This window comes from Epinephelus moara, chromosome 22, assembly GCF_006386435.1.
Source record: "Epinephelus moara isolate mb chromosome 22, YSFRI_EMoa_1.0, whole genome shotgun sequence".
In the NCBI taxonomy this organism is placed as follows: domain Eukaryota; kingdom Metazoa; phylum Chordata; class Actinopteri; order Perciformes; family Serranidae; genus Epinephelus; species Epinephelus moara.
Window position 1 is genome coordinate 19,206,016 of NC_065527.1, and position 24,924 is coordinate 19,230,939.

The window sequence follows — 24,924 nt, forward strand, 5'->3', positions numbered from 1 at the left end:
AGTTACATTGTGTCTGTTTGTGGCCATTTTGTGTCACTGGTTGTTTTGTGTCTCTTTGTAGTCTTTCTACATCTCTTTGCAGTCGCTTTGTGGTTGTTTTTTAACTTTAGTTGTTATACGTCTCTTTGCAGCCCCTAAGCAACTCTTTGTCGTCATTTTGTGGTTGTTTTGTGTCTCTTTGTAGTCGTAATATGTCTCTTTGCTGTCGCGTAGCCACTCTTTGTAGTCATTTAGCATCTGTGTAGTTGTGTCTCTTTGTGGCCATTTTGTGTCACTGTGGTTGTTTTGTGTCTCTTTGTAGTCATTATTTGTCTCTTTGCTGCCGCATAGCCACTCTTTGTAGTCATTTAGCATCTCTGTAGTTTGTGTCTCTGTCTCTTTGTGGCCATTTTGTGTCACTGTGGTTGTTTTGTGTCTCCTTGTAGTCATTTTACATCTCTTTGTAGTCGCTTTGTGGTTGTTTTTTCTTCAGTTGTTATACGTCTCTTTGCAGTCTCTAAGCAACTCTTTGTAGTCATTTTGGCCCTTGCAGTCATTTTGTGGCTCTTTGAAGTCATTTAACCTCTCTCTGTAGACATTTTCTGGCTGTTTTGTGTCTTTTTCTTCTGGTTATATGTTTTTGTACTCTCTGTAGTCATTTCATCTTTGTGGTAATTTGATCAACCTTCTGAGAGATGTCACTTCATTTCAGCAGTCACTCCATTTTTCATTGCAATTTCTTAATATGACTCAACAACATGATGACACGACTTTGGCATATTCTAACATTTTAAAAGCATATGATATTCATCTCCAGAGCGACTGTCATTATAGAATGTGCAGATCCTCTGGTTTCTATCCCGCCCTTTACATCTCCCGATGACTTTTTGAAATCTGCTGTTGTCCACTCTGAAATGACTAGTAGCCTATCTATCTAAACTCTTGGTTTTCATGCAACAGATAGTTTTCCAATTGGAGCTCTTTTTTGTCATTTGCTTGAACACATTTATCCATTCAGAAGTTACATTTTTGAAGCGGTTCTCACAGAAGCCTAAACGGTCGCCGGCCAAAATGACAGATTTTGTTTGCAAAATGCTTTAACACTCACAAAACAAAAGCAAATATTTCCATCAATCAACACAACTCGTGGTCAAATTAAAATGTCCTTCCAATCGATCATTACACAGTGGACAACAAACAACAAAATATAGCTATCAATAAGAACTAGTTTAACCTTCAGTGTGCTTTATGCCTCTGCCATTTTTTGAAACTTTACATCATTATAGTTTGTGCCGAAGTAAGAATATCACAGCATGAATTTTGTTCTCTAAAGATGATTTTACTAGAGATAACAAACCCTGCTGCACACTTCTTTGAGCTGCCCTGTTAATATAAAACATTTTATAATTCATTTTATTCCATTCCTTGTTCATTTCCTTGTGCCTTTGGCCCCTTTGATCCATACTTGCAAATACCAACACAGAGTTGGCATCTTTTATAGACGGATGAGAACTGATTGCTGGGTGAGGAGTTATGCAAAGAAGTTTCACACAGGCGCATTAATGATTCATAATTATGCAACAGTTTCAGCTGTGTGTGTGAATGGATGTTTTCCTTTTGTTCAACACAGATAGTCCAATAGAGTTTTAGGTCCTTCTGCAGGCTCTGTCTTAACTTTTTTCATAAAAGGGTGTGAAATATGGTTTGTTAACACATTTGCAAGGGGTAGACTTCTGCTGTGCTATGAAAGTGATGGACAATCGAATGAATCACAGTTTAATTAAGCGTGTCTTAGCAGTTGAGACAAACCTGATATTCTGCATTTATATCACACAATGTCATACTTCTGGTGTCACTTTGCCACGTTTGCATGACCTGATCTTTCAGCCTCTGTTCAACAGCCAGTTTCAACCAGCTGATGTTGTTACACTTTTGCAAGACCCACGGTGTCGCATATACGGCCGTATTATGCAGGCTGAGCAAATAGTTGTACATTATTCAATTGACTTTGGTTTCTTTACCTTCTATCCGCCTTCGCCAGGAGCCAATATTGTCTTTTTAACTGTGATACAGAGAGACTATCTGCAGCTCCCCATACACTACATTACTGCAGGTTGTCATTTTAATGCAGACAGAGGAGTAACAGGCACAAGGGCCGCCTAACGCCTTGGGCCCCTGTGTCCAATTGGCCCATTCAGGAATCCATTGTAATGGGTCACCAGAAATGTGCAAGGATGCTTTTGATACTAATAATGATCATTAAATTGATTTGTATGGCACCTTTCATACAGGGGGTGTCGCTTAAAGTGCTTCACAATAAGAGGAAGAAACAAGAGAATAAAAACAGGCAAATTAAATCATGGGCAAATACTGCGCAATAAAACCAAACAGTGACATAAATAACAAACAGAAGACGCAGCAGATAGCAAGAACGGGTATGCTAGAAATAATAGAATGTGTGAGAGATAAAAACAAGGAAGGCAAATATAATAAAACATGTAAAACATAAGAATAAAACAAATAGAAGTGACAGTAAGTTAATGGCAGTGCTGAGTAAATACGTTTTCAACTGTGGTTAATTGTGTTAGAGAATTCTGTTGTTCTAATACACAGTTAAAAAAGCCTAGGCTGCAGATATTCTTATTTGTGTGATAGTTTGAATTAAAAAAAAAAACAGCAGCAGAGGATCTAACAGTCCGTGAGGATGATACGAGAAAGATTTAATGATGTAGGCCGTTTCCACATCATTAAGAGCCTTGTAAACAAGTAAATGAACTTCAAAATCAGTCCAAAAGACACCATGAGCCAGTGCAGGTATGCTAAAACCGGGGTGACATGCTCTCTTTTTCGTTGTAGTCAAGTTTTTTGGCATCTCGTTGGCATTGGAATGGCTGTACCTTTGCAATATTTCTTAAACAAAAGAAAGCTGTTTGGTCACCTTCTGTATGTCGGACATAAAATTGAAGTCTGAGTGAAGGATAATGCTCAGGCTCGTGACTTCTGATTTAACCCAAAATGCCACGTTAGGCTAGAACTAACTCTCTTTTTGTTTGTGGCCCAGTTAATAACATTTCTGTATTCTCAAGAGCCTTTCCATGAAACCTACGACTAACTGCCTGCATGATTACTAAATATAAACAAGATTGGTTGATTTATACTTCCGCTTTCTCCTCAGACAGAAGGAGAGCCTGCTGTCAGTCAAGTGACTGACAACTCTTGAGGTGTATCCTGAACAAAACTGAAGCTTCAGGTGGCCTCTCCTCTACGTCTTTGACCACTTTTGCATCTTCTGAACCTCTTAAAAATGGAGGAGGGCTACCAAAACCGGACTGCCTTCATAAAAGGCGCCAAAGACATTGCCAAAGAAGTCAAGCGCCAAGCATCTAAGAAGGTCGGCCGTTCAGTGGACCGGATGAGCGATGAGTACAGCAAGCGCTCCTACAGCCGTTTTGAAGAGGACGATGACGATGACTACCCCATGCAGGGAAGTCAGGACGGAGGCTATTACCGTGGAGACAGCCAGGCGGCCAACGACGACGAGGGTGGCCACAGTGACTCCACAGAGGGTCACGATGAGGATGATGAGATCTACGAGGGCGAGTACCAAGGAATTCCCAGGGCTGAATCAGGCAAAGGCAGCCTGGCTGGAGGCCCAGGTTCGGTGAGGGCCGGCGATCAGCAGTTCAGAGATGTTGGGGTGTCCGAGGGAGAGAGGAGGAAGGACCAAGAGGAGCTGGCTCAACAGTATGAGACCATTTTACAAGAATGTGGTCACGGGAAGTTCCAGTGGACCCTGTACTTTGTGCTGGGCCTGGCTCTCATGGCAGATGGTGTGGAGATCTTCGTGGTCGGGTTTGTTCTGCCCAGCGCTGAGAAGGATATGTGCCTGTCTGAACCTAACAAGAGCATGCTAGGTAAGACTCCTTTACAGGTGACTGTGTCTCCTTCTGCTGTACAGCTTCTGGTTTGGCTTTGGCACATATTTATGTTGCTTAACGGATAAGGCTGTCCATATTTTTCTTAAAACCCCCCAATGAATTGATCCAACTAACAAGTACTTGTTGTGAATCCAAAGCCTGACGTATCTAATTCCCCTGAGCTATAGAGCTTCAGCGTCCAAAAACTCATTAAAAATACATCAATGAGCCACATTGTCACACTGCAGGGCGACGTGTTCTCTCATTACAATGAACGTGGGCACTCTGAGTCAATCTTTAGCCCCTTTCTCACGGGACAAAAAACCCACCAACACCCACTCACACCAGGCTTGACATTCACTCGCGGGACAAATGACTCTGCAGTAGTCACAGGTATTTATCGGCTCCAACTCTGATTGTACATCGTTCAAAATCTAGTCGACACAGAGTTTAAGAGAGAGAATGATTAAGTAAGATATATATAAAAAAGAAGTAACACAGGCCTCCATGCTGCTTTCTACCGTTTAAGATAAAATAAGATAGAACTTTATTTATCCAGAGGGAGATTGCTAAGACTAAACGACTAAAATAACAGCAGGAAAAGCAAATGTATAGCAAATATAAAATACAATACATAGAAACTAGAAAACAGTAAGGTTCAAATAAGGTGTGATCCAATAAATACAATACACACAATGACAAAAACAGGTTACAACTGTGGATAATAACCGTGGTTGCTGTACAATGTCACACTCTAGGTGGTGCAAGAGTCCAAGAATGCATTGTTAATACAGAACTGACTTACCTAACCTGTTTCCCAGCCTGTCCATGGCGTCAAACGTGACATACCAGAAAAAACAAACACAAAAACACAGAGGCAGTTTTTACTGCAGAGTCACGTACACAGCTCTGGTCTACTGGCAGTGGAAAAGGAGTTTTTCCCCTGATTTTTAACAGCTTTTCCTGTGCACATGCACTAATTTTGGTGGAAAAAAGGCTATTATACACTGTCCTGCTGCCAGGAATACTAAGTAGAGCACCAAATGTGTATTAATTCACAGCTGACAATACCTCAACAAACACACAATTCACTCCTGTTTGAATAACCTTGTGTTCTTAGTAGAAAATGGGCTTGGGCTTTAGAGACAGACTTATTGGTTTTATGTTTTCATGGGATTTGTTGACAGCAAGAAAATTAAAGAATAATACCTTATCTTTTATGACAAGTAGAGTTTTATTACTGTTTGTGTTTGAACTTCTGTTTGTCTTGAGAGGCCAGCTGTCAGCAGAGTAAACATAAACCTGAAAAGCCCATAATCTAACAGCAGGAGTCTAGAGGCAGGCATAAAGAAGACAGGATAGACATGCATCTGTTGCTGTAATAGTTTCATTTCCTTTGCTCTCTCCACAGGTCTGATTGTATATTTTGGGATGATGGTTGGGGCTTTCCTCTGGGGGGCTCTGGCTGACCGGATAGGCCGCCGCCAGTCTCTTCTCATCTCTCTCTCAATCAATAGTATCTTCTCCTTCTTCTCCTCCTTCGTCCAGGGCTACAGCACCTTTCTGTTTTGCCGACTCCTCTCAGGTGTTGGGTAAATTGAAATACACCATATATATTTATATATATCGAGCCACTTCACTCTTACACAGGATATAATTTAGGTTTACAGGCAACACAATCCTGCACAGTACAATCCAGTAGCAGCAGAGGAATCTGACTGCGATAAGAGAATTTAGTGTGAGTGTCCATCTGTATGCAGCATAGTATGTGACCCCACTTAGTCCAGGTTCAGTGCAACTCATGTTAAAATGTCTCTGACCTGACGTTGTATTTAAATGTTACCAGAGAGCAGAGGTAACTGCGCTGATTGTGCAGTAGAGCCTTATAAATAAACAACATACAATGCTGCACTCTTCTGTTTATTGAGGAGAACCACCACACCTTTTCATATTTGATGAAGCGCACCAATTTTAATGGAGTCTTCCCATTATTAAAAGCAGTAGTTTCTCTTATTTAGTGAAGAGACAAATTGAGGTACTAAAATCATTTCCATTTGTGGTAAAGATCAATCACTTTCCCACAGAGCTTTATGAGTTAGTTCTGCACTAATGTGATGGACTAATCCACAGTGCAGTGATTCAAAGTAAACAGTGGCTGACAAAGTGTATCAGCACTTTAAAGAACCAATACGTACAGTTCATGTGGTGTTTCAGGACATTTAATAAGATATAGATAAACTTACCTTTTATTTCTTGGAACAAAACACTTTTCTAGGATGCTTAGATCTGTGATTACTGTCACCTGACTCCACCCAAATGCACAGACCTATTTGATGGGATGTCTGTAAGCCAATCACAGTGTTCCACATCATCTAAAGTCGACTGCAGCAGAGCGTGCCCCATTTTTCGACAAGCATGGCAAACAGGAAGTGCAAGGCATGTTTCAGTCTATTAAGGGTGCGTTCGTTTTGTACTCGGAGGTCGGAAATTCCCAGTTCCCAGTGGGAATTTAAACTCGAATGCACTCTGAGATTGGATTTCCAACTCGGAAACTCAGAGCAACTGCATCAACCCCGACTTACAAATTCAAGATGGCTGCCGGTCACGTACATAGCGAGTAAACACTCGGCTTATTTGTTTTACATTAGGTCAGCCTCATCTGCGGCGTTCATCAGTTGGAGTGCATGATGGTTTTGAAGCCGTATATACTCAGAAAGCGCAAGGGCAACAAAGGCTTTCTTGCGGGCGTTCATGTTTTTTTCCGACTTGTCCACCAAGTAGAATGCAAAAACTCTTGTCAACTCGGAGGTGACGTCGTTCCCACTTCCTACTTCCGACCTCCGAGTACAAAACGAACGCACCATGATATAATGCTTAAGTACCATAAAACTTAAATTAAAAGGTAAGTCCCAGTTAAATGCCCAGTTCCTTTTACTAGCCTGGTGTAGCTACACATTTTGACAAATAAAGGCCTGTCTCAATTAGAGGCCTGGTCTGGTTGCCAAGCGGCTCGTTTCTTTTATAGAAATTCTTCGGATGTATAAAACCTGGTTGTTGGCTATCTTAAATGATGTGCCCATTCCTTGATTACCCTGCAAGTTATTCATATTCCTTTGGTCCGTAAGGGTCCTCAGATCTAAAGAATCAAAAGGGTTTTTCATAGAAATTAATCCAAGTTGTGAGTTTTGTTTTAACAGGAAAAAGAGGTGTTGTGTCGGTATGCCAGGTGCCGTAATCCTCGAGTGCTAAACACAGGCCTGTTGATTTCAGTGATTTGAGCAAATAATAGCTATTAATTGAAGTTTTACGCTACATCATACATCATATGACAGATTGTCAGCTTTTCCTTAAGATCTTTTAAAAGACATCCATCCACTGGAATGACAGGTGGACAGTTCATTTAAGGTCATTTTTACTCTAAGGTGATTTCTGCGTTCAGATTCGCCGTCCACTCGAATGGACAGAAAAAAATAACACCTAATAAAGTATCCTGATCTTTTTGTGTTTGGATCATAATTGGGTTCTGAACAGGTTAAGCTATACGTGCTTTAACAGAGAGACAGTTTGACTCAGTTGGTTTCTGGTCTTTGCAGGATTGGTGGCTCGATTCCCATCGTGTTTTCCTACTACTCTGAATTTCTGTCCCAAGAGAAGCGTGGTGAGCACCTCAGTTGGCTCTGCATGTTCTGGATGATTGGGGGGATTTACGCATCTGCCATGGCCTGGGGTATCATCCCACATTATGGTGAGTACAGTCCCCTATCCCTGAATTTAGGAGGTTGTGTTGTCCTTATTTTATTTCATGCTTAAAGCAGTAGTTTGAAATTTAAGGGGTTAACCCAAAATAATATTTAAAGTCTTAAAGATAAGATAACTGTCTGCTGACTGTTGCTTTGTATTTAACGGACAAACGTCAGAGTGGTATCTTCTCATCTAATTCTCCACCGCGAAGTGAACAAGCTTGTCCAACTGTACCTTCAGATTTTGACATTTTTGCAGCAACAGCTTCAGTTCTTGTTGATAATATCTTGCAGGTTTAAGCTTATGTGATTTCTGCACTGCGGCTGACCTCTGACTTCAGCCGCTTCGCTTGAGGGGGGGAAAATAAGAGCATGGTTCATGCAGTGTCACGTTAAATTAAATATATTCCAGCCTGTGTTTGATAAAGATTGATTGCATGACCTTTTCTGTTATTGACAGACTCTCATTTGTAGGGCAAAAGCTCATTTCTTTGTGTTGGTTTGTTTTATGTATCCCCTCAGGATGGAGCTTCCAGATGGGCTCGGCGTATCAGTTCCATAGCTGGCGTGTGTTTGTGTTAGTGTGCGCATTTCCTTCTGTTGCCGCCATCGCTGCCCTCAGTGCCATGCCAGAGAGCCCACGCTTCTACTTAGAGGTTAGCAGATGCTCTTGTTGACAGTCTGACAGTATTAGTTTTACTCATGTTTGAGTTAGTATGAACATAATACCCAAAGTCATATGTGAAATGTCTTGAGTAAACGAATGTTGATGATGTTCACTTTTTGTTTTCTCAAACAGAACGGCAAACATGACGAAGGCTGGATGATTCTGAAGCTAGTCCATGACACTAACATGCGAGCAAAGGGATACCCAGAGAGGGTGTTTTCTGTGAGTATCTCCGAGAAAATATCATTATATTAAATCATAGTTTTGATCAGCTCACAGCCAAGACTACGTTTTGGTGCCTTTTATGCCTTTATTAGAAAGCCAACAGCAGACAGAAGGAGAGAGAACGACTGTGAGTGATATCAGACATCAGAAATACTTTACTGATCCTCTGGGGGAATTGTGCTACATTACAGTTGTTTCAATATATTGCAAAGAAAATTATAAGAAAGTAGAAACCTGTAGAAATGCTTCAGTGTTTAATACTAGTATGTAAGGTATTAAAAAATATAGGCATCGTCACCCGGTTTCAGTAGCTCAACAAATATTAATGCTCAGTCAGTGGCCCTCAGATACTGACGGAACAGGGCACCTTTAGCGGCAGTATGAGCCACAACATTTTGTGACACTACAGTAGTATAAAGCAAGATAGTCCACATGGGTTGGGTGAGAGGGGAGACGGGTGGCTCAAACAAACTTGACAGTGAAAATGGAAGTTTATTTTTGAGAAGACACAATGCATGTCTATGATGAGCGTAAATTAACAGTCCCTGTGCGTCAAAAACTGAAGCAGGAGGCGTACCTCGTGCGTCATAGTCTGACGTGTAAGGCCACCGATCAAGCAGCGGTGTTCGATAAGTTAGGGGTGTAAAACTAGCATATTAAGTTTTTAGAAATAAAAAATATGTGTATTATGCTACAATGTACGAACAATTTATGTATGAATAGAAAATAAGAGTAAGAAATATGTGCAATGTGTGCAATATAAAGTACACATGCAAAAGTAGTGTAAGTAAGACTGAATTAGGATACTGAGAAGGATAAGAGTTGAAAAGTTTGCTGGCCAAAGGCAGCAATGACTTCCTGTGGTGCTCGGTGGTGCATCTCAGGGGCAGAAGTCTACTTCTGTGTTTGAGCAGCACATCATGGAGTGCGTGGGAGAAACTGTCCAAGATTACACGTAACTTAGACAGCATCCTGCTCTCTGACACTGCCACCAGAGAGTCCAGCTCCACCCCCGCAACACTGCTGGCCTTGTGGATCAGTTTATTGAGTCTGTTGACGTCCACTACTCTCAACCTGCCGCCCCAGCACACAACAGCAAACAGACACATGCCACAAAGGTCACTGGTGTTTTTTAGTGGAAGCTAAAAGTTATTAAACCTTTTGTCTCCACTCGACACAGCCTGAACCTTTTTCACCTTGGATCACAGCTGTATGACCTTTCCAACATAGACGATAAATTAGCTGCAATCTGATGCGATGAAAACACAGGGAATCAGATTTTCACCTATAAAAATCAAAACAGTCAGGTGCATAGAAATAGTTCCCCTATTTTTGTTGTTTTAGGTGGGACAGGGGATCCATGAGGGGAGATAGCAGGTTGACAGTATATGCCACATAGAAGGCATATACTTCATCTGAAAGCTGGGAACCTGAATATTTAAGATGCAGCTCAGCACTGTGTGTCAAGTTTTCCTAGTCATAAATATGTAATTGTTTTTGTTAGGCCTATTCAAACTTAGAACATTTTAAGGGCTTGGAACATGATGAAAGAATGATGACCGTTCCTGTCATCAATTATGTCTCCTAAGTTGTTGCAGCAATTTTTGGGTTGATACCATTTGTTACACAGTTTTAATGCTAAATGAAAATTTTTTCGGTGAGTGGATGATAAGCACTTCTGTTCCAGAAACTGTTGACATATCCCCTTATTGTCATTATACCTATGAAAGCCACACATTTTCTTAATGTGTCAGGTCTCTAGTTTGTGGCTGTAAAGTTTCATAAGTGTTTGATTATACTAGAGGTCACAGTAGGTCATTTTATACAGTGAGGTCTGTTTAAAAAATGGTCTCACTACAATGAAATAGCTACTGTGGGAACTACTATCATCAGACATGAATACAGTTGGGCTCACTGAATCAAAAAGAGTCTCAATTTTCCAGTCATATCCAATGTATGCAATTCCAAGACTGTTTAGGAACCCCAGTATGCAGAAATATTCAAATACAATAGGCTGGGTGCATGTTTTCTGCCTATTATGGGATTGGCATAACATGGGCATGTCTGTAAAGGGGAGACTCGTAGGAACCAGCAGAACCCATTTTCATTCAGATATCTTGAGGTGAGAGTTCACCTGTGAAAATGGCCATGCCAGTTTTTCCCTTGCCAAAATTTAGCTTAAATATGGAGTGTCATTTAACCCCCTGCCCATGATACTAGTGTCTTCACACTAGCTTCTCAGTCTTTGAAAAGACAGTAATGTCGATTCCCAGCGGTCCTGCAGGTCTCTTAGGATTAAAGGTACAACATATGTAATTTTCCAAATGCTATCTTGTAGTGAAACAAGCCATGAAACAGACAAGGAGACTGTATTTATATCTCCCAATTTATGTAACATCTACAAGAGATTAAAAAGTGTCACTACTGTGTTATGTGCCTGATGTTTTTTTAATGAAATTTAGGAAGAATGCCACTTATAGTAGTTAAAAAAACTTCATTCAGTGACATCTGGCTGAAGGACTTGTGTCTTTTCATCCAAGGTCACCACAATTAAGACGGTGAAACAGATGGATGAGTTGGTGGACACTGGCACCGATACCCCAGTCTGGCAGCGCTACAGGCTGAAGATTATGAGCCTCTCCGCACAGGTGAGTGAAGGAGATTTGATGTTTTGCAGCCAGTTCTGAGCCAAAACTGTAGCCAAGTTTTAAAAGCATGAATAGAAACACGCCTGAGATCACAGGGGAGATAACGGCTCCTTTAGAAATACAGTCACACAGCTATCGTATTAGAGTATGAGGCTGTGGCCTTTTACAGCTTGGGTCTGGCTGTTAGAAGCCTCAGCGAAGCTGGCAGCGGTGGAAACAGCGATGATGGAGGCGTAGGTGGCAGCAGCTAAGCATATTTTCCCTCATTAATTATTTTGCCTTCTTGACCTACGTTTGATTTTACGAGTGAATTTACACTGGGAAAATCACCATTTTTCCTCCAGCCATATGGACATGCACACTTTCTCTGCTACTTTTTGTCTCCTAAATTAGAATTTGGTGACAAGTTTTTGCATCTGTGACTAAATCATGAACAGATTTGTGTTTGACTTTCTTGTGTTTAAGCTCGTGTTTTCATTGTGTTGCACACTGTTGCAGCACCACCGCTCCAGGCAGAAACTTGACCAGCTTTGTGCCTGATTTTAATTTGCATTCAGCCTACGTTCTGCTACACGCCTACACCCTCCATTTTCTTCTGAATCTGTTGCTGCACCACCTGCTTAATGCCTACTGAAAAGTCTTCACTCCTAATGTTGAAGCTAATGTAGTTTTAGTAACACTTACCGTGAAGCAAGTCTAAAATGCAAAATAAAAGTACTCAGTAATGTGTAATAATCTGCGTACAGCACTGTGTAACTGCCATTATAAGCACTCAAAATGTATGATGCTTTATAATGATAACCATAACACAAATCTTTTTTGCAATGATCATAGTATAATTCTCAGTTGTAATAAATTATGATCATGTTATAATCCATTATATTGTGATTATAAATTACTCTAAAGACCCAGACACAACAAACTGACATCAAAGAACTCGTGGTGATGAAGGCCGACTGTTGCGTCGCCTCATGTCGCCTTTGTCTTGGCCAAAAAATTGCACTTGAACACACCACAAAGACTACAGCCGACAGCCAACTAGCATATACGTGAGCGGATATAACTCCATGCCAGCAGGTGGTGGTAGTCTGTATTTTAAAAAGGAAACCGGAAGACCAGCAGGGCAGATTCAAAATGCTAGTTAGCCATTTAGCACATTAACAACACATCCTGTTATTGAAAGAATGATATACATTGTGTGCTGTTGAACAGTGACACATTAGCAATGAAATGTCTTCGCTAAAAAGCTTAATGGCTAAAATTAATTTTACCTAACATAACAAGTTTGTTTCGATCCCCCTACCTCTTGACTTTAGCCGTTTGCTTACTTTTCTCACTTCCATTTCTCTGCCTGTGCACTGAGATGAAATGCCACTCAGAGTGATTTTATACACCGATGGGCTCTGCCGTCTCCCAGATGCCGATTCAACATGCTGAATTGGCCTAAAAAAAGCCACAAGGGCCGACGACGGTCGACAAGGGCTGAGAAGGGCTGACTAGTGCCAACGGTGTAGGGATACCGCAAAAACTATGGCAAAATTGAGTGTGTTTACATGGACAGTTTAATTCCCTTTTCATTCGGAATGAGAGTTCATTCCTATTAAAAGTGATCCTGTAAACACCTGATTCTGAATGAAAACGGCCAATGCGATTGAAAATTCATTCCGATGTAAGGGGCTGGAATATTCCGTTTCTAATTCCGAATAAAATAATTTTTCACACTTGTATACACTCATTCCTCTTTAAGTTCATTTCGGTCTTTCCGCGCCTGCTCGTTTCCCTGCCCTTCTGGTGCCATAACGTATATAGCGCGCGTGCGACAAGATGGCAGCTTCTAAAAACAAGAGATTGCACTCACCGGTTTCCATTCGCCAAAGCACGGTCTTCTACCTCTCTTCTCCTCCTCAACAGACGAAGCATTAGCAGAACAAGGTTGTTGTCGTACTGCTGCTTCAAGAATATAAGCAAAACAAGCCCGAAAAAGGCACTAAGAACGGCGTCATCAAGCATCTTGTTATCCGGAGCGAGGACTACAGTGTTTTTTTCCAGTAAACATAAACACGTAACATCCGCCCCGCCCCATATCCAATCAGAAACCTTCCATGCCCCAAACCTTGCGCAGACCTGAATAAAGGCGATTAAACTGATCTCCCGTGTAAACCCTCATTCGGAATGAATATTTCTCATGTAAACTACCTGGAAAGACTTTAATTCCAAATGATTTCATTCAGATTTATTTCATTCCAGAGGTACAGGCAGATATGTATGTATGTATATATATATATATATATATATATTATTAGATATAAGTGACTATAAGTGATCCTTCTTTGCTTTAAGCAAAGCGAAAAACTACTGTAAAATTCCTGCAAGAAAGACAGCCTGGCTGCTCTCATGCTGCGTTCAAGTTTTATTTCCTGTTCATAAAGTTAATTTTAGCTCTACAAATTGCACATTACTGCCCAGAAATGTCAGCTGAAATATCACAGCATTATGAGATTAAAGGAAGAACAAATTAACTGAGAAGAATTTTACAGTGAGTTTAAATCTGATCTTCCTGGCTTTCTTTTTCTAAAAATGTGTATTTTTCTTGTCCACATGTTGCAGATTCGGAACAACATTCTTGCCTGCTTCAGACCAGAATATAAACGGACAACTTTCATGCTCATGGCTGTTTGGTTTAGCATGTCTTTCAGGTAAACTAAAGACTCATAAAATCTTTTTCTATGTGGTGAATCACATTCACTTTTGAGGCTAATTTCATCTGTCCCTGCTGTACAAACTTTGCAGCTACTACGGTCTGACGGTGTGGTTCCCAGACATGATCAAGTACATCCAAAAGCAGGAATATGAATCACGGACAAAGACCTTCACTAAGGAACGAGTGGATCATGTCACTTTTAACTTCACCCTGGAAAATCAAGTGCATCGCCAAGGACACTACTTCAATGATAAGTGAGTGGGTTTTTTTATGAGCTGCAGTTTCTGTGTTTTTCAAACAGTCGGTCAGATTTATGTTTGAATGTTTCTAAATCAGCAATAAAGCACAAGAATAAAACCACAGCCTGGAACACTTTGTTAGAAACCTGCGATCTGTTCACCAGGTTCCTCAGCTTGAAGATGAAGTCAATGGTGTTTGAAGACTCAGTGTTTGAGGAGTGCTACTTCGAGGACATCACCTCCACACACACCTTCTTCAGAAACTGCACCTTCATTGCAAGTTTGTTCTATAACACAGGTAAATATGAACTGAAATTCATCAGTGTGTTCAGTAGTGATGTGCACTGAGGTCAACTGATTGTTTTCTTTAATCTTTCAGTCAATAATATGTCAAGAAAAACTGAAAAATGTACATTGAAAACTGTCCTGACAACGGTCCAGCAGAGAAACATTAACATTAATTAGGAATCATATTTCTGGCCACCAATTCCAATATCACTCTCCTTTTAGCTCTGTTTTTGGTCTCCTCCGCCTCCTGAGGGCAATATTTGTCTCTTTAGCTTCTAAATGCTTCATCACGTTCACCAGCTAACTTTGTCTACATGCCTTTGGGTGCTGGGCAATGGCTTCACTGGTGGCAGTGGCAGCGTTCAGTGGGTTTATCAGCGCTATCAGAGAACTGTGAGAGTGAACCAAACCAGTGAAGAAACTGAAGCAATGAGTTAAAAGACACTCAGTAGAGCCAACATGTCCCAATGACTCACAAAACAACATGCATGTAAGACCTCCTTTACACCTTGCATTAAAATGCATTTTTGAGGATTGGATTGTGATTGAACAAATTAAAGTGCAGGGGTAAATGCACCTAAAACGCACTGAGGATGGATTGTGATCCAATTGGCCAAACTACCTCTGGAGGTGGTCAGGGATGCATTGTAACCACATTGAACACAAGTCCGAATGCAATTACATCACAACTATGTGGGCGGAATTATGTCATTACGCACAACTGTTCAAAACCAGTGAGTAAACAGCCATCAGCCAGTTAGCGAACTACGCTACTAGCAAGAAATCAGCAGAGAAGCTTATGAAAATTCACAGCCCGTTCTCATTCTGAAGTCTCATTCAAATACTGCTGCTTGATCAGTGGTTTTGGCCTTAGACGCCGATGCAAAACGGCACCCTTTGTGGCAGAATGATATGCCGCCCGATGGCGTCAGTTTATGACTCTGCAGTATGGCATCAGAAATGCCACTGGTAACAACGTAATGTAAGGAGTTGGAATGTTCCTATAGGGAAGGGAGGAGAGGAGCTAGATAGATCCAACAAACCCTGGACTTCCACCTAAGAGTTCGCTTTCCGCAAAAATGTTGAGCCAAAGCATGATGTTTTTTTTCTTTCTAAACCTAATAACGTGGCTTTTGTTGCACAAGGAAATAAAGGTAAATACAAGGTGTTTTACCGAAGTTGTAAATTTATTTTGAAAAAGACTGTATGCGTCTGACGAGCAGAAACTGTTCCTGTGAAAATGGAAGTGTATTTTGAAAAGACACAATGCACAATGTCAAGAACAGGTGCAGGAGGATACCTAGCACATCATATGTAGACATGAAAGTCCACTGACCAAATGGGGATATATTCTGTTGATGTTCAAGACATACTCTAGATGGAGTCAAGTCAAAATCAGGTGTCTGCTTTAAATTTGGTCTGATGAAAGTACACAAAAAACTATTCATATCGCAACCGAGCCATCTATGAAGCAATGGCCAAGCAAACAGGGGAGAACAGCTACAAACAGTCCTGGACAAAGGAATTGGAACTAAAGTGTGGACACTTTAGACACACATTAATACCTGTTGTAAATTTAATCAGGTTAAATTATATCTAGATAAAATAGATACGTGACACATTTTAATGCAAGGTGTAAAGGGCATCTATAGAACGCAGGCGCACATACTTGTGAATGGGTCACAGTTTAGTTCGGTTTAGGCAGAAAACTACTTTCTTAGGTTTAAGGAAAAGATCATGGTTAAAATAAGTATGTTTTTCCGTAACTTAAGTTACATACCTAAGTTAAGTATGTTCGAAGTTAAAGTAAATCAGTGTTGACTTTTGCTTTGACACAGGACACAAACAGCGGGCTCCTGGATGAAAGTCCTATTTGATCCTTCCATCCACCTGGACCTTCTCCCTTCACAAACTTTGTCATCCTTTATATGTCACATGACTTCCCTCTTTCCTCCTGTCATATGTCACTACAGCCACTAGAGATTGCCAACTAACAATAAACATAAATATGGGCTGTAATAAGCTGCTTGCACACATGACCCATACGGCCATTTTTAGTGGGGGGGGCGGTCTGGTAGAGCTGAAGGAAACAGCAGAGTCAGGGGATAAATTAAGTACAGTCATTTGATAAATTGTTAGTATAAAATATTGACTAGTGCAGCTTTAGAATGATACAAAACAGATAAAAATACATTGATTAATCATTTAAGTGCTAGTTTTAATTTTGCTGTAATGATAATTTTACTTTTATTACACAGTTGCAAAAACATAAATCATTTGAAATTAAATATGAATTTTAAATAGTTTTATGGCAGCCTAAAGTAAAAATAGAGAAATGATAAAACACAGATGTTCAGCAGGACTGAAACCATGGAAACCTTCTGTTGCTGGTATCCCTGGGTTACGCTGCTGCCGAACTGTCACCGTAGCAACATAAACAAATCCAGACCAGACTTTTTGACAGCAGTGTGATGGGATTAGCTGTGAAACAGGGCTTCGTGATTATAAAAAACCAGATGTGAGAATGCGTTAAGTGGATAATCAGGACCATCGCTTCTTCTCAGACTTGACATAAGATGAACTTGTGTGTGTTAAGATGACATCATGTATGTTTGCAACTGTTCACAAAAATGCACAAAAAAGATGGAGTCATTTAAAATGCCATTAGGTCCTGTGAAAGCTGTGGTCCGTGGTGGGTTTTTACTGTGTGGTTTTGATTTCTGCTTTCAATCAACATGTCAGATTCTCCCTGAGAAAACAGAGACGCTCGTTTCTGTTTTCAGCATCTCGTTAGTCCAACATCTTCACTTCTACAGAAACCGCCTCAGCAGCTTTTACAGCAGCAGTATATCTTCTCATCCCTGAAGCCAACAATACATTCTTTCATGTTTTTGTCATTTGGATGTCTAAAATTTTATGATCGTTCAGCACTTTGGTGCCTGACTCCCTTTAATAAAGCTGTTATTGGTTGTTATTGGTATGGAGGCAGTTTCAGCAGTGTCATCAGAAAATCTCATCATGTAGTTTTGTGCAGCTGCAGGCAACAAAGCATAAACAGAGAATAAAGTAACAGGCCTCATAACCTCTCCTGACCTTTTCTTTTTTTTCTGTTGTGTTTTTTAAAAAGTTCACAGTGATGGATGCAGTTTTTATGCTAAATCTCTGCCTGAGAGGAATTTTGATCGAGCACAGCTGCTGACAGTGGATTGGCTGTGTGGTGTCTGTGCAGATGTCCTGGTTTCTTTTGCTGACAGGTCATATAATCATCTCTTTTTCGGTTTCAGAGGAACCGATAATTTATGGAAGTTTGTACATAGTTTTGGTTTCCCGGAGGAACAATGAAGTCAGATCCAAAAAATGAATAAATGAAGAAATGCTTATCATGCACTCCATAATAATAATAATAATATTACAGTGGAAAGCTCTTATATGGATAAAAAAAAGCTTGTGACAGAAACATTCTTATACAAATGTTGTTTAAATAATTTGCTTATATCAATCGAGTCTGCTTACATTATTCATTGTTAGTCTTTTCATACATGGCAACACATGAAAAACAATTAAAAACTACTTTTTTAAAACTTAAAACTGTGATACTTTGCCACACGGTAACCTGTCTGCTTCCCTGCTGCCACGTGCACACTGAAATAATTACGAAGAAAGGGAAGTCATTTTCTCTTAATAAAAAATGTTGTCCCCTCGAAGCTTATGACAAACTGCCAGATGCAAGCCAATAAGATGCGGCGGTGAAATTTGGTGTTCCTCAGGCTACCTTGTGTACACAACAAGAAACAGTCATGGCTGCTGTGGTTGAAGCCGCCCCTCAAGTGGATTACTTCACTTTATATTCATGCAACAAATATACATATTCATGAAATACATGTATAAATGTTAATTAGATGGTAATCTGCATGAGAATTTTTTTTGTCATAATAATAATCTGCTTGTAGTGATCAATATGCCCCGCACAGACGTGATCACTGTTAGAGGTTTACACTATAGAACCAAAAATTATAAATGCTGTATATCTACTGTAGGACGTAAAGTCTTGTTAAGTTTTGTTAATAGAGACATGACATGATAAGTTGTGTTGTATCTGTACTACAATCTTTGCTATAAAGAGCACTGTCCTTATCTTTGGTTTGTATTCACTTCTAGATTCTTTTAGTTTAAGTTAAAAATGTAGATTACTTTATTTAAAGTGGAAAAGGATAACTTTTCAACTCCCCCCCCCCCCTTGTGTTTCCATGCGGCGTTATTTTTGGCACCGCTGTTGGACATTCACGCAGCTTGCTTTCCGATTTCCTCAGAGGCTAGGACAATGTATTCTCATTCGACAGTTCATATGATATCTGACAAATAAGCGCCCCACAAGTAGTGTCGGCAAGTAACATACTTATTGAAAGTTACGTACTTAACCTAACATTACGTAGGTAATTAGACAGAGAATTAAGGTTGGGAGTTGTCACATTATGTACTTAACATAAAGATGAATAAGTTAAGTTTAGGTTAAGAAACATGATTTGGTATTGTTATGGTACATACTTAACGTTTAAGTTACACACTTAATGTAAAGTTACATAGGTCAGGTTTAGGAAAACAAACATGGTGGCCAAGTACCTTAAAATAACTCAAAGTTTGCTCTGTTTCACACAGGATATGAACACTGGTTGTATGGGGGAAAGTCCTGTGTTTGTTTGTCCCCACCCACCATGCCAACCTGCTTCCTTATGCAGACTTTCACTCTTTATGCTACTTCCTTCTTTCCTCCCCTCAGCACATTGGTTCCCTGATCGCAGCCTTCCCGATCACACCTATTATTGGCTGATGATTATGTAGTTTAACAAATACTGGTGTAGTACTTTTTGTGGGTATATGTACAAATAGTGCATGAGAACAGCCTGCTTGGCAGCAGGGCAATTACTGAGTAGAGTTTCCACATTTACTTTGGTTGTTTCACCATTTCTGCTACTGGGGACAGCAACTGACATCAGTGCTTTTTGGTAACTGGAAATAGCTACTGATGGCTACCTGGGAAAACAATGGTTGCACAATGGTTAATGCACTTTCTCTGCACTGTAAATCGAGCCCTCATTTCCCTGGGAGACGGTGCCCAGTGGCAGACAGAACTGCATAATAAAAGTGAGGCTTTTAGGGAACCAATCTAAATACAGATGGTGTCATTACACTAAAGCCTACACAATGTGATGTCAACATTTACTTCATAATTATAAGTTTAGGCAAAAACTTTTCTATTTCTACTTTAATTTTACCCAGAAAACATGCAGAGGAGGTGAAAGTAAGTTTCCTGAGCCCAGAGGAGTGTCTTCAATCCTCTGCTCAGGATGCATACAGCCCTAACAACCTCCCTAAATAAGCCTGTGCTGCTTGAGGAGATTTAAATAAATGATGCAACATTTTGACACTTGTTAAATATCTCCCATCTGGATTATGGCAGCTGTACAGTCAGACAACACAGATTTGAAAATGGAATTGTAAAAGTTGGTTTTCAGATCAATAACACTTCTCTCCCTTTTCTTTTTCTCTTCCGTCAGATTTGTTCAAATACAGGTTTGTCAACTGTAAACTGGTCAACAGCACGTTCCTCCACAACAAGGAGGGCTGCATGCTCGACTTCAGTGACGACTTCAACAATGCCTACATGATATACTTTGTCAACTTCCTCGGCACGTTGGCGGTGTTGCCTGGCAACATCGTGTCAGCTCTATTAATGGACAAAATTGGGCGTTTAAGGATGCTGGGTAGGTGAATCTAATCAGTGCAGATAATTCACTTATTGCCATGGAGGATATTAAACCTAATGTAATTCTGATTCCCCCTCTCTCCCTCTGATCAGCGGGATCCAGTGTCATATCCTGCATCAGCTGTTTCTTCCTGATGTTCGGCAACAGTGAGTCAGGGATGATCGCCCTCTTGTGCCTGTTTGGTGGCATCAGCATCGCCTCGTGGAACGCCCTGGATGTGATAACAGTGGAGCTCTACCCCTCAGATAAAAGGTACACCAACTCATTACTGTTTCTATGTCCTTTGATTAGATTTCTTCTTTTTACTTTTCTTTATGGGGAGTGGAGGATCTTCCTGCAGGTGTACAGGTGCAACTGTTTCTGTTAATTAGTGACCACATGACGTGTCCTTTAAAAAAAAGAGTCACTGCTGTCATACTTTCTCTAAAGAGGGCTTGATGCCTTCAGCCTATTGATGGCTAATACATGTTCCCAAAGGATCAACACATGGGGTGAATCTTTTGTTGTTTTTGGCCTCTTGGGTGCTGCCCTTTTTCCTGACTTTGTTTTTTGGAAAGACAGACATTTCTGCTGTTAATTTTTGAGGCAGAGCACCCAACTGCACTCAAAGGTAACAAAGAGAGTCTGCCTGATAATTAACACATTTGTCCCTGTTTGTTTAATCCAGACAAAATCAGAGAGTAAAATACAGGTAAGCCTTAATCAGCGGAGCTGTAAACAACATTAAGAGCATATCTATGATCCAGAATCTGAGCTGGGATTGTCTGCACATGGCTCTCAATATAGAGATGGATGAGCTGGCGGCTAGCAGCTAACAGTGAGAACAGTGCTAGAATAGCAACAGTGCTGACAGAGCTAACGGTGTTAACCTTGAGGGGGGACCACAGGGTGGGTGTTATGCTGCTGCAACAACGCCACCCTGTTAGCGCAATGCAGTGTGGCTGCGATTAGATAGCCAGTGGGATACACAGACAGGGAGTCACATGCACTAACATGCACGCACGATCAGACTCTCTACCATAACAAAGAACAGAGAAGCTCGGATTACAACACACACAGATGCCGTGTGATTTCATTCTCTGCTCAGAGCACCATTACAGCACTATGTCTTTACTTAGATAATTGTTTGCTGCTATACAAATGCTCTGAATGTCTCATAAAGCACCTGTAATGACTTTGAGAGTTTGCAGGCTTTACGGTAAGCGAAATGAACCAGCTGTAACTTCATATGTAACTGACAGATGTGACAGTGGTATCAATCTTCTTACCCAGCTCTTAGCACAAAAGCAAATAAACGTAGTTGACCAATATGTTGAACTATTCCTTTTAAAATCCTTTCAAGACTGTTTTTTTAAATTAACTTTGGTCTAATAATAACTATACTTGCATTATTAGAAGTGTAGTCTAGGTAACAATATGGAATATGGAGCATATATTTTTTATGACTTCTGTGTGATTCATTTAATCAGTGCAAATTGTTCTTTATATGTAAGCAAAGATGGTCAGTTAATGTTTTGTACAAACCTAAGTTATGACTGTTAATTCTTCATAAAGATAATTATAGTGTGGAACCTTATGTGACGATAAAAGGTCATTACACTTATAGAAATTGTGTGTTTATAATTGTGTTCTTATAGGTTTTTATGTTTTTTACATTTACCTTTTATCTCCACTTGTCTGTGCTACAAATTACAACAGAAAAGGTGTATTAAAAGAAAACTAAGCATGTTTAAATACAGTAACACTGAGGTAGGGAATTAATGATCAGCATGGTTACTGTGACTGTGTTTCTCCCTGTTTTCTTGTCTGTAGGACCACAGCGTTTGGTTTCCTGAATGCCCTCTGCAAGCTGGCGGCCGTCCTGGGCATCAGCATCTTCCAGTCATTCGTCGGCATCACCAAGGCTGTTCCCATCTTATTTGCCGCTGGTGCGCTCGCTGCAGGTAGTTTCCTTGCAACAAAGTTGCCTGAAACACGAGGCCAAGTGTTGCAGTAAAGCAAAATGACCAGCAGTGGGCAGCAGAGCACAGCTGGAGTGTGTGTTTGACAACTAAGAGCCCGAACATCCCTGAGAGCTTCAGCGCTGCCCGTCACACACCAACAGAGTAGACTGCCATCCCCATTGTAAGCCCAGAATCCTCTGAAATATGGATTGCATCATTTAAAGTCAATACAGAGCCACAGCGATTTAAGAGAAGAGCAGCAGAATTTAAAACCTGTGTCATGATTACACAACTACATCTGAATGATTCAGCTGCACCATCAGGTACCTAAAACATCCGATCTTTTCAAAAGTGCAACATGCACAGGGTGATGCAGTACAAATTGTGGTGTGTAGGATGGATAAAATGTTAATTTCTGGGAGTTTTCTCTCACTGGCCCACAGATCTACAATATCAAACACAACTGAGCAGACAGATGTCAAATGGGGAGATTAGACTGAAAAAAGAAAAGCCATTTACAGGGGAGCGCAATGATTTAGTCTACCCGTGTGGTCGGTTTTCAGATGTGAATGCAGTGTTTTCCTTTCTCGTCTGTCCTCAGCGGCCTCAGTGTCTGGCTTTCAGTGCTGCTTTTTCATTTGCTGCTTGTACAATTCACTTCACATTTCCATTTGGGCTGATGCTTGTGCTTTGATGAAATGTTTTTCTTTTGAAAAGATCTCACAGTGAATTTCAGGGTGAATATGTTGTACAAAAAAAAAACAAAAAAAACACCCACGACCTTCGACCACTGCCTGCTTCTGAAGCCAGACCTGTTTCAACCAAATAATATTCAAACATTCCAGTGAGGCTTGATTTATTCAGAAACGGTCATTCTTCCTTTGTCCTGCATAAATCCAGTCTACTCCTCTGCCGATAGCCTCAGAGCACAGACAGGTGAAGATGCATTTCACAGGATTCTCTGATATAAATGGGAATAGTTTGATCCAGCTCCTCAGTGTTGAACTAATGTTTTTCCCTCCCTGTTGCTGAACCATACAGCTGTGGCAGTGTGACGTCTGCAACACGGGGACGTCTGTGGGACGGATTTTGGTCAAGTGCTAAATGTGAGAGCAGATAGTGTAATATTTGCCTGAGTTAGTCGTGTGAGTTTGCATGTGTGTCTTTGTAATGTGAGACGAGAGAGAGTGTCCTGTGTTTCATGCAAATCAGTGCAGCCATGTGGACCATAATATTTTAACTGATCCAACAGCAGAATGTACAGAACAGCGGTCACGTGTTAATATTTACAAATGATATCAAATAACTCATTCAGTAGCTCAGGTGTGGTGAAATATTTACGCCTCGTTTACAGCTGGTACAACGTTAGAGCGCCACTCCACCAAATTAATATACGTGCAGGAGAGTTTTCTGATTTAAATAAAAAAAAAGTCCAGCTCCATCTCACGCATAGCGGCATTAATTAGCCTTAATGTGAAAACAAGTCATATGATTGAGTGTGACAGTTCATTCGTGACCTCAGAAACAATAGTTTGACAAAAAAAAATCTTCAGCCAAGATCCACTTACTAGCTTTTTGGAGAACTTTCAACTGCATCTCGCTCTTTGTTCGCAATTGGCGTAGTGTTCATAGAGAGTGAAAGCTCTGAAAAAAGTTTACTTTTTTTTGTCAAAACCACTTTGTTTGTCTTGTCTTTTTCTGTTTGGTCTTAATGAAGTATCCTTTCTTAAAATTGTGTTAAAGCTGGGGTAGGGAATTTTCTGGAAAACAAAGGAAGAATTTGAAAATGACCACAGGCATGTGCATGTGCTTCATACAGTAATCCAGTGTTTCCCATACATCTTATTTAACTGCAGAGTTGTTGCATTCGCTCACCGTCCTCCTGCCCCGCTCTTTCTCTCTGTTTATCAAAAATGAGACAAAAATAAGGTAGCTAGCATATCCTGTGGTCCGTCTGCCTCACTCCCTGCCGCTACAGACTATTTCACCAGGAGGAGAGTGAGCCACAGCTTAGGAGTTGGACCTTCAGTCAGCAGCTGTAGTAAATTCAGCCAGCTCAAACCCCTCTGTGCAACGTTTAGCGCCTGGTCTTACCTGTGTAACAGCAGCAACAGAAAGTTTGCTGATCTGGTGTGGAGTCAGGGCTGTCTGGATGTCAGGTGCTGGGGTTAACGCTGGCTGGATTTAAAGTTACTCCAGCTGCGCACTGAAGGTCTGTGCCTGTAAAGCCCTATGACATGACATATTGTGATTCAAGGCTCTAGCTAATGTTAACTACTTAAACGTGAACTTTAAGCTGCAGCCATGAGCTTTTTTCTTCAGTTAGCAGGAAGCTAAACTGTTAGCAACATTTTCTCCATATCATGAAACGCTTTGCAGATATGGACACACTCTTTTTTTTGTATCGTTTATAGTCAGACTCTCTTTTAGACTCTCATTTTGATGAATCTGTAGTCAGACTCTCTTTTAGACTCTCATTTTGATGAATCTGTCTTCTTTTTTTGGGGTTGCCTTGCAGCCTAGACAGATGTTGCCAATGCTGGAATAGCAGGATTCTCTGCGAACGTGCACATGCATCTGCATTTATAGAACAGCCAGTAGGAACACCCTCTCTCTTACCTGACCTGGGCTAGATCTCTAAAGCCTGAAAACAGAGCCAAGAGGAGGTGCAGAATTCTAGTGTAAGGTTAGTATGGGATTGCCCAGTGACAGTAGAATAAAACCCCAGCTACCCCAGTTTTAATGCTCCTTAAATCATGATGTGATTTCATCATACTCATAAGCACAAATAAAACGGGACCAAAAGGAGAAG

General features: G+C 40.6%; 1 protein-coding gene across 2 annotated transcripts in view; it reads left to right on the forward strand.

Annotated features, from left to right (window-relative positions):
* The window catches only part of LOC126384130 (synaptic vesicle glycoprotein 2A-like), a 29,243-nt gene extending 4,685 nt beyond the window's left edge, over nucleotides 1-24,558 (forward strand). Inside the window, exons 2-13 of one of the 2 annotated variants that reach the window (XM_050035065.1) lie at nucleotides 3,159-3,893; nucleotides 5,308-5,488; nucleotides 7,490-7,641; nucleotides 8,159-8,292; nucleotides 8,436-8,525; nucleotides 11,069-11,176; nucleotides 13,784-13,872; nucleotides 13,967-14,131; nucleotides 14,281-14,414; nucleotides 19,960-20,166; nucleotides 20,262-20,421; nucleotides 21,982-24,558. In XM_050035065.1, the coding sequence (XP_049891022.1) occupies nucleotides 3,284-3,893; nucleotides 5,308-5,488; nucleotides 7,490-7,641; nucleotides 8,159-8,292; nucleotides 8,436-8,525; nucleotides 11,069-11,176; nucleotides 13,784-13,872; nucleotides 13,967-14,131; nucleotides 14,281-14,414; nucleotides 19,960-20,166; nucleotides 20,262-20,421; nucleotides 21,982-22,165 (2,214 nt within the window). In that variant the 5' untranslated portion in view covers nucleotides 3,159-3,283 and the 3' untranslated portion in view covers nucleotides 22,166-24,558. Of the gene's footprint in view, nucleotides 1-3,154; nucleotides 3,894-5,307; nucleotides 5,489-7,489; nucleotides 7,642-8,158; nucleotides 8,293-8,435; nucleotides 8,526-11,068; nucleotides 11,177-13,783; nucleotides 13,873-13,966; nucleotides 14,132-14,280; nucleotides 14,415-19,959; nucleotides 20,167-20,261; nucleotides 20,422-21,981 lie in introns of both variants that reach the window. The other variant, XM_050035064.1, reaches the window with a different exon arrangement.
* Nucleotides 24,559-24,924: the final 366 nt, after the last annotated feature.